The sequence below is a fragment of the Maylandia zebra genome, linkage group LG3 (genome assembly GCF_041146795.1).
Source record: "Maylandia zebra isolate NMK-2024a linkage group LG3, Mzebra_GT3a, whole genome shotgun sequence".
Lineage (NCBI taxonomy): Eukaryota > Metazoa > Chordata > Actinopteri > Cichliformes > Cichlidae > Maylandia > Maylandia zebra.
The window spans coordinates 37,727,878-37,741,792 of record NC_135169.1 but is presented as its reverse complement, the minus strand read 5'-3'; the positions used below and the strand labels follow the sequence as shown (position 1 = coordinate 37,741,792).

Sequence of the window (13,915 nt, the reverse complement as noted above, 5' to 3'; positions counted from 1 at the left end):
ATGTGTGTGTTTTGATGTTTTAAATGCAGTAAAATTAAGTTTATTTAACGATGAGGTGTCTAAATTTGTTATGTACATCCTGACAATGCTAGACTTCTTTTGTTGTGTGAGCGCGTGTCCAAGTGTATACATTTGTGAAATAATGCACATATCTGTTGTTTATATATATTTTTTGTATTAGAGCATATTTTTCTATTCATCTGTCCTGTAGTGCTAAATCACAAAAGTCACCTCAAAGAGCTACAATAATACAGAGAGAAGGCCAACAATCAGATGACCCCCTCTGGGTTTCCTGACTTTGTTTTACATCTGAGTAACTGGGAAAAAAAAAACCAGAATAAAAATATTTATTATGTTATGATTGTTGTTACACTGACAGACAACATAAAAACCTTCTCAGGTGTTTACATTTAAGACAGACTGGATTTCATCATATTGTGCGCATGTGGTCAGAGACAGTTGTAAAGCTGTTTGTAGATTATGAACAAATTCAGGTAAGAAAATATTGCTGAATTACAGATTCTTGCAAAGGCATTAATGTCATGGGATGTAAAGGCATTAGGGGAGCATCTAGTGGAGTTCGAATATAACTGTAGTCTGTTTTTGCTCCACTTGGAAGAAGTGAAACTAAGATTCAAACATGAGCGATGAAGAAACGATTTCACATAAAGAACAAACAGGAAATGTAACACTGTCAGTTCAATTTATTCACAAATCGACTACAATACAAATTCAAACATGATCACGAATATGATGCAGTTCTTTGTGAAATAATGATTTGTGAGTAATTTGTGAATGTGGACTATATATGAAATACATACAAAAGACATCATCATACTACCCTAAATCACTCAAAAATCTTAAGAATACCTTAAAGATAACACGAATCCAGTGACATCTGAAGAGTGACATGTAACACCCCCCCCCCCCCCCCCAAAAAAAAAAAAAAAACCCCAAAACAACATTATGCATTACACGGGCATTATGAAGGATGTTACATTTAAACAACTTCAGAAGTCTGTAATGAAGAAGAGGATTAGGGGGATCTACCTTGGACCATGATACAGCTAAATATAACTCTTTTTGTAACGTCTGCAATCTCCTAAAATGAGCAGGACACATATTACACCATGTAATTATCACAATGATTCACATTCAGGACAATTTCTGAATTTTAAAAAATAAACCAACATATTTGGAAACTTTTTTCATAAAACCATAAATTTGCCTCTTGGAAGTCACAAAGTCATCAAACCTTCCAAAATATTGCAGATTTTACCCTCTTGATAAAACTACTATTTATCTGCATACATACATTGTCAACATTTTTCTAGTTTCTGTTTGAGTTAAATACAACTACTTTTTTTATTATTATTTTTTAATTTTTGCAAACAATAACTTATTAAATGTATAATATGTTGGAGATTATCTAGTTTTCATGAGACAAAACAGATTTGTATTATTAGCAAACATTACTTTATATAAAATACTAGAGGAGTAAATAAAATCATTAACATATAGAAGGAAGAAAACTGGGCCTAATATTGATATGTGGTGCTTTTATTGAATATTTGCTATTAACAGGCTAAATACAGGTACTATCTCTGCAATAATCCTATACTTCTGTTGTTAATAAAGCACTAAGAAAAAGTCTTGAGACCCCCCTAATTTATCTATATCTTGCTTCCAAACAGCCAGATTATCTTGTTGTTGTTTTTTCTTGCTTTTGTTTGTTAGTTTTTGTTTTTGTTAGTTTTAGGGTTTTTTTTAAGTGGTCTTTTGCACAGCACTGGAGTTAACTAACAATTCCACTGAAGAATAAACTTTTTTCAGCTGCAGCATTCTATGAAATAAATATTCTCCCTGGTGTTTGGTTTTTGCCACATTTCATTGCATTTCAGCTTTATACGTTTTGGACCTTTGAGAATCTCGAGTTCGTAATAACTGAGCTGCCAGTGGCTCAGTGAGGCAGAAAAGCATCAACCAACCTGCTTTATGTGCACATGTAATCAAGTGCTGAAAATATTATTTGTAATAATGAATCAAACGCTCAAGTTCATATCAAAAGCATTTTTACAAAAACATAATCATGTTTAATCCTGCATTTTACACTTCAATTATAATGTCAGTGCTGCTGTTTTATCCATTTGATGATATGCTTTAAATACACATATCCCATAAAAACACTCATTAGACAGCATACACACTGATTTTGACCTTCTGTGTGTATTTATACTTGAACATCAACCTCATCTGCCTCTTCTTTACAATAGCAACAACAACAAATAAATAATAAGACGTTGGTCAGAGTGGTGCTCCAAAATGCAAAAAGGTAGAGTGTCTGGTTGCAGTATCTGTAGTCTGTAATCTGAAGTTGTTTATAATTGCTGTAGATCACTGCATTACCTGCAGAAATATGAGAGAGATCTCAGAAAATGAATGATTTTGGTGCAATATCAATTAAAGAAACAGTTGAATAGAATGTGTTATATATTTCTATTCTTCGGGCACTTGAGAGGAGAACAAACACAAGCTTTGCGATGAATCCAGTCGTTTTTAGCTTTCATTATTTCTATTTTCCTTATCTGTTTTTTTTTGGTGCAGCACCTAACTTCATCCACAGCTAGAAACAAGCGGTTTAAGCTCCTCCTTTAATCCCATCAGTACTTGAATTAGTATGATATTTTTGCTTAATTAGTCCTTTATTTTGCCAAGTTAAAGTCTCCTTGATGTTAAAAATGTCCATTCCCAGAGTACACTGGTCAGGTTTAGGTTTAGGATCTGAACTTATCACTTGGTTACTTGAATAATTCCTATATTAACTATACGTATAGTTTTGCTTTTGGATTTCGTTCTCTGTCATACTCGTTGCTTGCTTAATGTGGTATTTTCTGCTGTGCAGGCGTCATGTTATTTTGCAAGAGCTGCCTGCTGTGGTCAGAAATTGAGTAAAACCCTTAAAGCTTACCAGCAATGTACCAGCAAATGAAGAAGAGGGTAGTCACGGACCAACAAAGCAGGTTACATGACCCGTACATACACCATGCAAAGAAGGCAAAGATGGGTCCACAAAGATAAATAGGGATGAAGGGAATTCCTGGACAGTCCTTGAAGTACTTCCCACCTTTTAGGCACAAAGACAAAGTATCACCAGAACTGCTTGCACGTCACCTGTTTGATGACTATCTTATTATAAACCTCTGGCTTTTCTCGTGAACTCTTTATTTGATCTAGTCTACACTGGTGTGGTGTATTGTTGGGGACACAGTGAAGGGCTCGCTCATGGAGTCACAGTTTTCTTAATTCAACTGTTAAGCTTTTACAACTTCTGCTTTCTTGAGCGATCAGATCCTAACAAAAAGTGTGGAGCAAACAATCAATATGTGTCAATATGTGTCTTACTGATGCTGAGAGGTAGTCTCAGATGTTATGTATCTAATTTGTTTGGAATTCAGGCTGCAGAGGACAAAAACACCTTCAGCACCATCATTAGTTAAAGTGCAGGAGCATAAAGGGAAACTATGGTATTCTTACAACTATGCATGTCATTTTCTATTGTCTGGTCCTGTTATCTCTGTATGTGAAGCAACTAATCTGTTAATAATATCATAAAAATAACACATGCTACATGCACTGGTAATATATATTCAGATAAATTCAGTCTGAATGTGCTGCTTCTCTCACTTACCAACTATCACTTGAGCAAAGACTGTGACGAATAAAAGCACTAAGATGCAAACTGAAGGGAGACAGAATAGATTTTTAACATCACAAATGAGACGGCTCAACAGCTGCAGATGTGCTGCACAGGACTCTCTTACCTAACGATGCTGTTTGTTTTGCCATTGTGCCAACTTTCACCAGCACAGATCCAGACAGTCCAGTTGTTTTTATTTGTCAGGAAAATGAAAAGATCAGCCTGCCAGAGAAGAGAAGCGTTTACTATCCATACAGTCTTGCATAATGAGCAACCACCTAATCCCCCCCACAGAAAATAAAATCAGGTGTTACCTTTCTGCTGTGTAAGACACTCAGTTTATGTAAATGTTAGTAATGTGCCACAAAAAACATAAAAAAATAAAAAATAAATAAAATTCCCATAAAGGACAATGATAAAGTGGCTCCTCTCATTTGTACTGGCAGGAAGTCTACCACAAAACAAACAACAAATTTGTTTGAACATTTTTGCTCTTTTCTTTTTTCAAAAGTAACATTTAGTTAATGCAGGCTCCAGCCCCTCTGGATTGGATAAGGTGAAGAGAATTAATGGACAGAAGTTATTGCCTATTAAACATAAATGCAAGTATAAAAGAGTACAATACAGGATGCGCCATGAAGAACTCAACAAATCCATCAGTGGGACGATATGACACACAAGACTGAGTGTCATGTACTGATAAGCATGTAGAGATATTCTTAACTGGCATTAAAAGTACTCACAAGTACAAAAGTAGCATAAAAATTGTTATACCTTCATTCTCTTTATAAGGAAACGTGTTTACCTGGAGGTGCACTGAAAAAAGATGTGAAGATGTACCAAGGAAGAAGCCTGCGCCACCAAAACAACAATGCTGGAGGATTAGTGATGAAACAGAAAGTTATGTCCTCAGGAAGCCACATACTTGCAAGCGCTTCCTCTGGGGTTTAACTGCAGTTGGCATCTGTTTACAATGCATTACTGCTAATATTTCATTAGTCTATCACAGTTTTCTCTGATTTATTTTATAGAAAAAAACCTAAATAACAGTTTCCTCGTCTCCACTGAGCCCCCACTCATAAATAAAATTGCTAAAACTGCCACCCCAGCCTTCACTTTGCAAGCCTCTACAGTGGGGCAAAAAAGTATTTAGTCAGCCACCGATTGTGCAAGTTCCCCCACCTAAAATGATGACAGAGGTCAGTAATTTGCACCAGAGGTACACTTCAACTGTGAGAGACAGAATGTGGAAAAAAAATCCATGAATCCACATGGTAGAATTTGTAAAGAATTTATTCGTAAATCAGGATGGAAAATAAGTATTTGGTCAATAACAAAAATACAACTCAATACTTTGTTATTGCCAACAAAGGTTATGTTACAGAGGTCAAACGTTTACTATAGGTCTTTACCAGGTTTGCACACACAGTAGCTGGTATTTTGGCCCATTCCTCCATGCAGATCTTCTCGAGAGCAGTGATGTTTTGGGGCTGTCGCCGAGCAACACGGACTTTCAACTCCCGCCACAGATTTTCTATGGGGTTGAGGTCTGGAGACTGGCTAGGCCACTCCAGGACTTTCAAATGCTTCTTATGGAGCCACTCCTTTGTTGCCCGGGCGGTGTGTTTTGGATCATTGTCATGTTGGAAGACCCAGCCTTGTTTCATCTTCAAAGTTCTCACTGATGGAAGGAGGTTTTGGTTCAAAATCTCACGATACATGGCCCCATTCATTCTGTCCTTAACACGGATCAGTCGTCCTGTCCCCTTGGCAGAAAAACAGCCCCATAGCATGATGTTTCCACCCCCATGCTTCACAGTAGGTATGGTGTTCTTGGGATGCAACTCAGTATTCTTCTTCCTCCAAACACGACGAGTTGAGTTTATACCAAAAAGTTCTACTTTGGTTTCATCTGACCACATGACATTCTCCCAATCCTCTGCTGTATCATCCATGTGCTCTCTGGCAAACTTCAGACGGGCCTGGACATGCACTGGCTTCAGCAGCGGAACACGTCTGGCACTGCGGGATTTGATTCCCTGCCGTTGTAGTGTGTTACTGATGGTGACCTTTGTTACTTTGGTCCCAGCTCTCTGCAGGTCATTCACCAGGTCCCCCCGTGTGGTTCTGGGATCTTTGCTCACCGTTCTCATGATCATTTTGACCCCACGGGATGAGATCTTGCGTGGAGCCCCAGATCGAGGGAGATTATCAGTGGTCTTGTATGTCTTCCATTTTCTGATGATTGCTCCCACAGTTGATTTTTTCACACCAAGCTGCTTGCCTATTGTAGATTCACTCTTCCCAGTCTGGTGCAGGTCTACAATACTTTTCCTGGTGTCCTTCGAAAGCTCTTTGGTCTTGGCCATGGCGGAGTTTGGAGTCTGACTGTTTGAGGCTGTGGACAGGTGTCTTTTATACAGATGATGAGTTCAAACAGGTGCCATTCATACAGGTAACGAGTGGGGGACAGAAAAGCTTCTTACAGGAGACGTTACAGGTCTGTGAGAGCCAGAGATTTTCCTTGTTTGAGGTGACCAAATACTTATTTTCCACCCTGATTTACGAATAAATTCTTTACAAATCCTACCATGTGGATTCATGGATTTTTTTTTCACATTCTGTCTCTCACAGTTGAAGTGTACCTCTGGTGCAAATTACTGACCTCTGTCATCATTTTAGGTGGGGGAACTTGCACAATCGGTGGCTGACTAAATACTTTTTTGCCCCACTGTATGCTTCCTGAGTGAAATCATCAGTCTCCACTGTTTCTCTTTTGTGACACCAATAACATTGGCAATTTAAAGGTTTTCCCATAATGAAAGGTGTATTCTACATACCAAACAGAACTACATTGTATATGAACCAACCTGTTTAAAAGGGTTTGAACGAGTGTAATTGTAAAACACTTAATTTTATTACTTTCCCTAAACTGGCTAGGCAGATAAATGGTTAATTTATCATCATTCATTAGATTTTTTTTAATCATGATATATAATAGGCTCTTATTCAGTGGTTTCAATGGTCCAGATTAGTCAGTTGTCAGTGGCAGTTGACTATTCACAGACACTAACCCTTTTCAATTCAATTTTATTTAGGTAGCGCCAAATCACAAGCGCTTTATATTGCGAGGTAAAGACCCAACAATAGCACAAAAAGGAAACAAGTGACCCACTATGAGCAAGTGCTTTGGCGACAGTGGGAAGGAAAAACTCCCCTTTAACAGGAAGAAACCTCCAACAAAACCAGGCTCAGGGAGGGGCGGGGCCATCTGCTGTGACCGGCTGGGTTAAGGGGAGAAAGACTGGACAAACACAGGGTGTGGAAGCGAGCCAAGCAGGAGAAGTAATAACTAATAATTTAACACAGAATGGTGTATAGAGGTGTATACTTCAATTCTTACCCATAGTCGTCTTGCACAGAAACAGATATTTGAATAAATAAGCTTTGATATTGAGACAGTGCCAGATTGCAAATTTTAAACATCAGATACACTAAAAATATCTTTACTGTCCATTGTGCGATTGGGTCTAATGCTTTTTTGCACAGATAACTACCGTTTAGCGTGTAGGTCCAGAATTTCTGCTTTTCAGATAAAATCGATTAGCCACACAAAGCTTCCCACTCTTGTCTTTCGTTTTTATTTCTGACATGACAAAATACGGCAGGTCTTTTATTTCAAATGTCAAGATTCATGATCCATAACTTACAGCGATAAACCTCTGACAGACTTTAATGATGTGATTACATTTTGAACAGTGAAATACAGAGAAGTGTTGGTTTCCACAGAAAACAAACCTACACTTTACAGAATTATAAAGTATGAAAAACTACATTACACAGGATTTTTTTTGGTATTCGTTTATTCCCTGATTGATACCATTACCAAAGTGACTTTTTCCATTTCATCATTTACACGCAATAACCCAAATTTGTGGCTCATCATGTAACAGCACATCTACAGATTCACAGATGTATCAGCTGAATCCTGACACTGACTGATGCTGGGCGTTTATCAGCAAATAGGATGGCAGTAAACAATGTCATCTGTATCTGTATCTGTAGCGTCACTAAAAGAGTTTAATGACGAGCTGAGATCCTTGTGAGAAAAACCTTCCTCACATTTATAATATAGACGTGTTTTCCTGGGACAAACATGGAAACAAATAGGAAAGTAAAAATAATTTTGCTGTTGGAATCAGCTCTCGCATAAATTCTTAAACACCAATGATCTTCTTGATTTCAGAATAAAATTCCTGTAAACAGTAGCTGCTGCAGAGGTATAGAAAATGCTCATCTTTCAACACAAGATGCGCGGTCAAATCACACACTTACAACATATTCGTAAACATATCTGCATCAGCAGCATATTCATTGTGTGCGTCCAGTACCGTCATCGTTTCTGAACGTCGTTACACGTCGTCATCGGGATCGGCACGGCCACACAGACAGAAGCAGAGGAGGACCAAGAAGCCGCACACGAAAAACAAACCGATCAGGATGTAAACCAGAGTGGTGGTCCAGAAGGCAAACAGGTACAGGGTCTTGTTGCAGTAGGTGCTCACATCTGTTGTGTTTTTGGTGTAGTTGGGCTGATAAATAGAGTAGATCCATACATTACCTAAAAAAAAAAAAGAAAAAAAGAAAAAAACAAATGAAGTGAAGAATGAATAATAATTGTTTGATCTCTCTGCACATAAGCTGGACTTTAGTGTTTGGAGGCCTGACAGCTGACAGGATGTGCAAAGCAGCACTTGAAGCCTCACTGAGCTTAGACAACTATTCTAATTATCTTAATTCATGTTACATGTACCTCTCAGGGGTTTGTGTGTAGTAATCCATTAAAACAGCCATATATTGCCACCTAGTGGCCCTTGCATGTTACAACATTCTCATTCTCACCCTTCAAAAATATCTGGTTTTAGTAATCCAGTTTTTTCCTTCTCTGGATTATGTGCATCTAATCCATCTTACTTTTATCCTGGTTGTTCAAAACAGAACTTATAGGCTCACTCTGATCTAAGTACAGACTTTCAAACATGATCAAATTCAGATTACCAGCATTTTCATTAGGATGCTGGGGGTGCTAAAAAAAAAAAAAAAAAAAAAAAAAATTAAAACAAAATTAGAAAGATTCCCAATTAACTGCCTGCAGTTTGTTAACGCCCTATGACAAATGGAATATCTGTTCAGAACGCACCCTGCCTCTCGACCAATGGTAGCTTGGATAGGTTCCAGCGCCCCTGCGAGCCTGATAAAATTTGATTGAAGTTTGATAATAAACAGCTATTTTGGGAATATTTAATTAGCAAGAAATTTGCTATTTTATCCACAACCAAGTTTACCTCACCTACTTTATCATGACTCAGAAGCACTGTACTGCATGACCTAAATAACTGCACTACCACAAAAGCCACAATTAAGACAGATACAGTCAGCTACTGCTGGTGATGTTAGCTAGCAAAAGAGACAATTGAAAAGATGATTGAAAACATCAGCTGACACATTTTCTGCACTTTTTGGCTCTGACAGAAAGCAGCAAACACTGAGAGCCTATGGATAGATTTAAGTCTTTAATGAGTTAAGGTTTATCTACTGTGATCACCTTCAACATTCTTAATTCATAACCTTTTTTAAAATAATGTCTTGTCTTGATCTTATTAGACCTTCCAGATTACTTCTGAAAACTAGGCCCAGTTTCCCAGACATGGATTAATCCAAGTCTTACACCACCATCATTTTCTAACATAACTTTACTAAATTTACTTCCTTTATCCCTTCTTGTGAGGCGTTTGGATGCCCCTACCCAGGCAATACCAGTACTTGAGGGCGATAAGGCCATCGGGAAGTGTGAGACAATGAGGAAGCTGAGGAGCATTTTCTCAGAGACTTTGCACAACCTTAAGTATTTTTAGAACCAGAGTAGTCACGTCGCAGCAGTCACGTCGCAGCAGTCACGTCGCAGCAGTCACGTCGCAGCAGTCACGTCGCAGCAGTCACGTCGCAGCAGTCACGTCGCAGCAGTCACGTCGCAGCAGTCACGTTGCAGCAGTCACGTCGCAGGTTTAAGAAAATTCTCCATTCGCTAAACTTTTAAGAACTGGAAGCTACATCCATCATTCATATACAGATTGTGATCTGCTCTTCCCTCTGCCAAGAATAATGGCTATTGATCTTCTGACCAATGAGAAAAGAGAGCATATTGATCAATCAACACTCAACCCTAAAGACTACAGTCCTAATTTACATCCATGTTTTCGAGCTTGTACTCCTTGTTTTCGTAGCGGCTAGCTTCTTTCACGCAGTGCTAGCGTGGGATATCAGTTTTAATGATTAGACAGGGAATCCTGCACCCTGAGTACATAAGACTCAGTGTCTGCTATGATAAATCTAAGAGACACAATGAAGGCAGAGCACTTAACACAGCACCATATATTTTTTGCTGGCTTTTTAATACATTCAGTTTGGTGTTAGGAGAGTCATGGAGCTGAAACTAATGTGGTCTATAATAGAAACATTCTGCTATAAAAGCTGCATGAAGCACACTGTAAACATTGCCTGTTCTGTTTGCGGTGCTGAGAGCCGTTAATGTTTAATCTCTTCAGTGTGAATTTATGCTGGTGGTTTGTCCGATGACCATGATTGTATTTACACAATTTTAACAGGCAGCCAACCAGAAACAGGTCACTTCCTTGACTTTTTAACTCACCAGCAATAAACCAGCAGAAGAGAAAGACAGATGTCAAGGAGTTCCAGGTTGTGCAGATTGTGCTCAGAGGGTTGGAGGTGCCTTCTTCGGACTCCCTGGCGCAGGGCAAGCAGGAGAGCAACGACAGAATCAGGCCAAAGACTCCCACCACTATCAGATAGATGGGGATGAAGCGCTCACGCGGACACTCATGAAGGTATATTGTCCCTGGTGGACACAAGGAGGATGATTCAAAAAAAGAACAATCTGAGCTGCCTGGAAAACTTTAATACTTGTGAACACTCAGTCAAGTAAGTAAGTATGGAGCTCACCAATTGCAATCTGAGCAATGGGCATGCCGCACAAAATCACCTTTGAAATCGCTGCAAGAAAAATAAAACACTGAACTCATTTTCTTCACATGATATTTACAGAAATGAAGCTATGACACCAGTGTTCCACCAGATTTTACCTAGAGCGGGTGCTGGGGGTTGAGGATGGTTCCGGATGCGTCCCAGAAGGTTACTGTTCGCCATTTTTCCTAATGAGTTTCTTCACCTGCAAAGGAAGATAAAGAGCTGAGCTGGTGAGAGAAAAAAAAATTGTTCAGATTCTTTTAAAGGTCAAAGTGAAGTTGTGCAAAGCGATTTTGAGCAGCCAGAAAAGGCGGTGACAATGAAGCAAACAAAACAAATCTTCTGATTACAATACAAGAAATTTGTATCTTTGTCTGTGAGCTCCTCCTTCGTCTGAGGCTCCTGTGGGCTCCAACCTACAGGTTTGTCAGGTCATCAAGCGGGCTATCAAACATCGAGAAATGTTTGAAAACGACCCAATTTTAGCATATGACCATCCACCACTTCTATTCTTTTTTAATTTTCCCCAATGTGATTAAGTACAACAGCTTGCTGGCAGCACACACACTAGGATTGGATACCAAACTCTGTATTTTTCAGGCTACTACGAAATCAGTCTGCAACAGATGTTTGGTACCATAACATGAGGACTGGTACCAGGATTAGAGGAAGAAAGAGAGCGTTCCTGTGATGTGTTGACGAAGAACAAAAACACAGGATGGTGGCAGCGGTGGTGAGCCACAAACAATCTCAATTGAAAGGACTCTCAGAAAAAAATTGTCATGGCAACACAGCACATCTAATCTGATGAGACACCAGGTCAGTCAGAACATACTGTATATCTAAGACATGAAGATTATATCAAATCTGAAAACCAAATTCACTAGCAGAGCGGCAGCTAGCATTAGCATTGGGAGATAATGAGGAAACTTTTAGTGAGATGTTGTTGTTAACAGTAAATCACCCTAACTTTATGTGAGATGGCACGTCTGAAATATTTCTATTTCACGGAGGAGCCATTTTCCACACTGAAGCTCTCTGAGCGCTCAATAAGATGTAACTGATTAAAAAAAACAACTTAACCCTCTCATTAAACTTCTTGTTGCTAATGCACAACCAAGTCCTGCAGTGGTACTTCTGAGTAAAAAAAAACAACAAAACTCATAATATATGTATGTGGGGTGATCAGGTTGTTAGTTTTTAACTGTTGCAAATTGGCAACGCCTGCCTTGAGAGGGTTAAATGGACACCTCTGAGTCTTGCAAAATTTTACATTCTTGTAATATTTATAGACCGTCAACTGAAACCTCCCAAATATTTCAGTGTCATTGCTAAAAAAAATAAAAAAATAAATAAATAAAAGAGCAACTTTTATTAATTGAGAAGCTTTAAACAAAAAATGAAATTACTGACCAAAACTCCAATCATTGCATTAGACAAACATATTTTCATTTCATTGTAAATGAAAGGTGATGGCATCGTGCATTAGTAGCTATGATAACACACTTTATAATTCATGGGCATGCTTCCAGCTATCAAGTGTGTCTCTTCTATAAAGTAGGAGAGACTCAGAAGAGAGAGTCCAAAACAATGAATACTACATTTCCCATACTGCAGCTGGACCCCATCTCTCATCGAACGAATTCCCATCTGAGGTAGGGCCACATGAGCCTAAATTCAATTTACTTTCTTGCAGTTTATGTTGCAGCTCTTAATTATGAGCACAGACAGAAAATGTGATTAAACGCGGTGAACACGGAGTGGATTCAGTCTGTGTGGAAACTTGATCGACTGAACTGCAGTGAAGAAGATAAAGGGGAAGAAGGAGAGGTGTGTCTGCATTCACTACAAAGCCAGTTTGACCAATATTACTGGAAGAGCAGAGGAAAGGAAACAGCTCGTGTTCCACATTACAAAAGAGAGAACGCAGACACAATCACGAGCAGGGGAAAAATGTAAAGCATGTGTGATCCTGTTGAACAAACTTTTAACAGCATCCGAGTTGCTTTACGGAGTTCCTATAAAAGTGACGTAATTGCTTTCAACGCCCCCATACGCTTTATAATGTTCCCTATCCAGCACGTTTAACGTTAAACTGCAGCCTCGCCTTAATTTTTTAAGCTCGCAAGACGGTAAGCGTCTCCGCCTGCGTGGGACACAGACACGAAGCGCGTGTCGTCTCTCGAGCCCTCAAACAACAGCAAAAAGTCAACACAAAGACAGAGGGAGGGGAAAATGAGTTTCTGTGTTTAAATAAACGAATGACAGATTCCCTTTTAAATCTCTTACCTTGTGCTCACTCCGAGTTCACCTCCTGCCAGCTGCTCGCGTCTCTGACAGCCTCACCTAGTCAGATGCAAAGCCTCCGCCTCTAGGGAGCGCGCGTACAAACTAAAGCGCTCGCTCACGCGGTCAGCTGATTGTGAAAGAGGCGAGAGGTGACAGGCTCTGACACACATCCGGTTTAATAATGAGAGTTGTTAATGATAAGCTTCAAAATGACTGTGAAACACACTGTGTAAACACTTCAATACTTAAATAAAACAGTTTGAAAAACAATTACTTAATGCAATTTTAAACTGTTGTTCTTTTCATACCACCGGCCTAAAAAATGGCTCCAAAAAGGTTTCTGAATGTTTCATTCCTTTGGACTGTTTTCAGAGATATATTTCAATATTTATTTATTTTTAAATTTCCAGGCTAATATGTTAAACTGGTGTTAAATATTTGAGAAAGAAGGAACGATTGTAACATAAAATGCAAATAAGGCTGAATTACTAAGGGTGTCATTAGGGTGAAATCATCTTTCTGCTCAAAGCAATGGTCGTGGCAGTTTGAGGTCCTTCACTTCTTACAGCAGCTGCTCACACATAGCAGCTGTCCTGATAATCAAATGCTGTCACATGAGAGCAGATAAAAGGAATGGGCCGTTTGTTCTTCTCAAAAGTTTATTGTTTGCATTTAAACAGAGGAGTGGAGCTCTGCGAATATCAGCAATACACGTATATGTGCATTGTTTTTGTAAGCATTGTAATGTGTAGTAATGCTACAAGACAGATTTGAGTCTAATGAGAAGAAATGCTATTAAAAATGATTCACCCTTACGGGTCCCAGTGATGTCGCCGGATATTTCATTACATGCACTCATATATGTACTGATAAAGAAATGAGCGC

At 38.9% G+C, this 13,915-nt stretch overlaps 1 protein-coding gene and 1 long non-coding RNA gene across 3 annotated transcripts; both read right to left on the bottom strand.

Annotated features, from left to right (window-relative positions):
- Positions 1-950: 950 nt before the first annotated feature.
- Positions 951-4,847, bottom strand: LOC105941426 (uncharacterized). The gene is made up of 5 exons (XR_001168019.3): positions 4,503-4,847; positions 3,822-3,919; positions 3,689-3,739; positions 2,969-3,124; positions 951-2,406 (listed from the first exon to the last, which is right to left on the bottom strand). It is a non-coding gene; the product is annotated as an uncharacterized LOC105941426 (long non-coding RNA).
- A 2,565-nt stretch (positions 4,848-7,412) lies between these two features.
- LOC143416526 (transmembrane protein 272-like) lies at positions 7,413-13,186 on the bottom strand. 2 transcript variants are annotated; one of them, XM_076881803.1, is made up of 5 exons: positions 13,031-13,186; positions 10,858-10,943; positions 10,718-10,768; positions 10,407-10,613; positions 7,413-8,318 (listed from the first exon to the last, which is right to left on the bottom strand). In XM_076881803.1, exons 2-5 carry the CDS (start codon positions 10,919-10,921, stop codon positions 8,110-8,112), a joined length of 531 nt encoding a protein of 176 aa, XP_076737918.1. In that variant the 5' UTR covers positions 10,922-10,943; positions 13,031-13,186; the 3' UTR covers positions 7,413-8,109. The 2 variants fall into 2 exon arrangements, with proteins under 2 accessions (XP_076737918.1, XP_076737919.1); XM_076881804.1 differs by having other exon boundaries at positions 10,858-10,968; positions 13,031-13,174.
- Between the last annotated feature and the right edge of the window lie 729 nt (positions 13,187-13,915).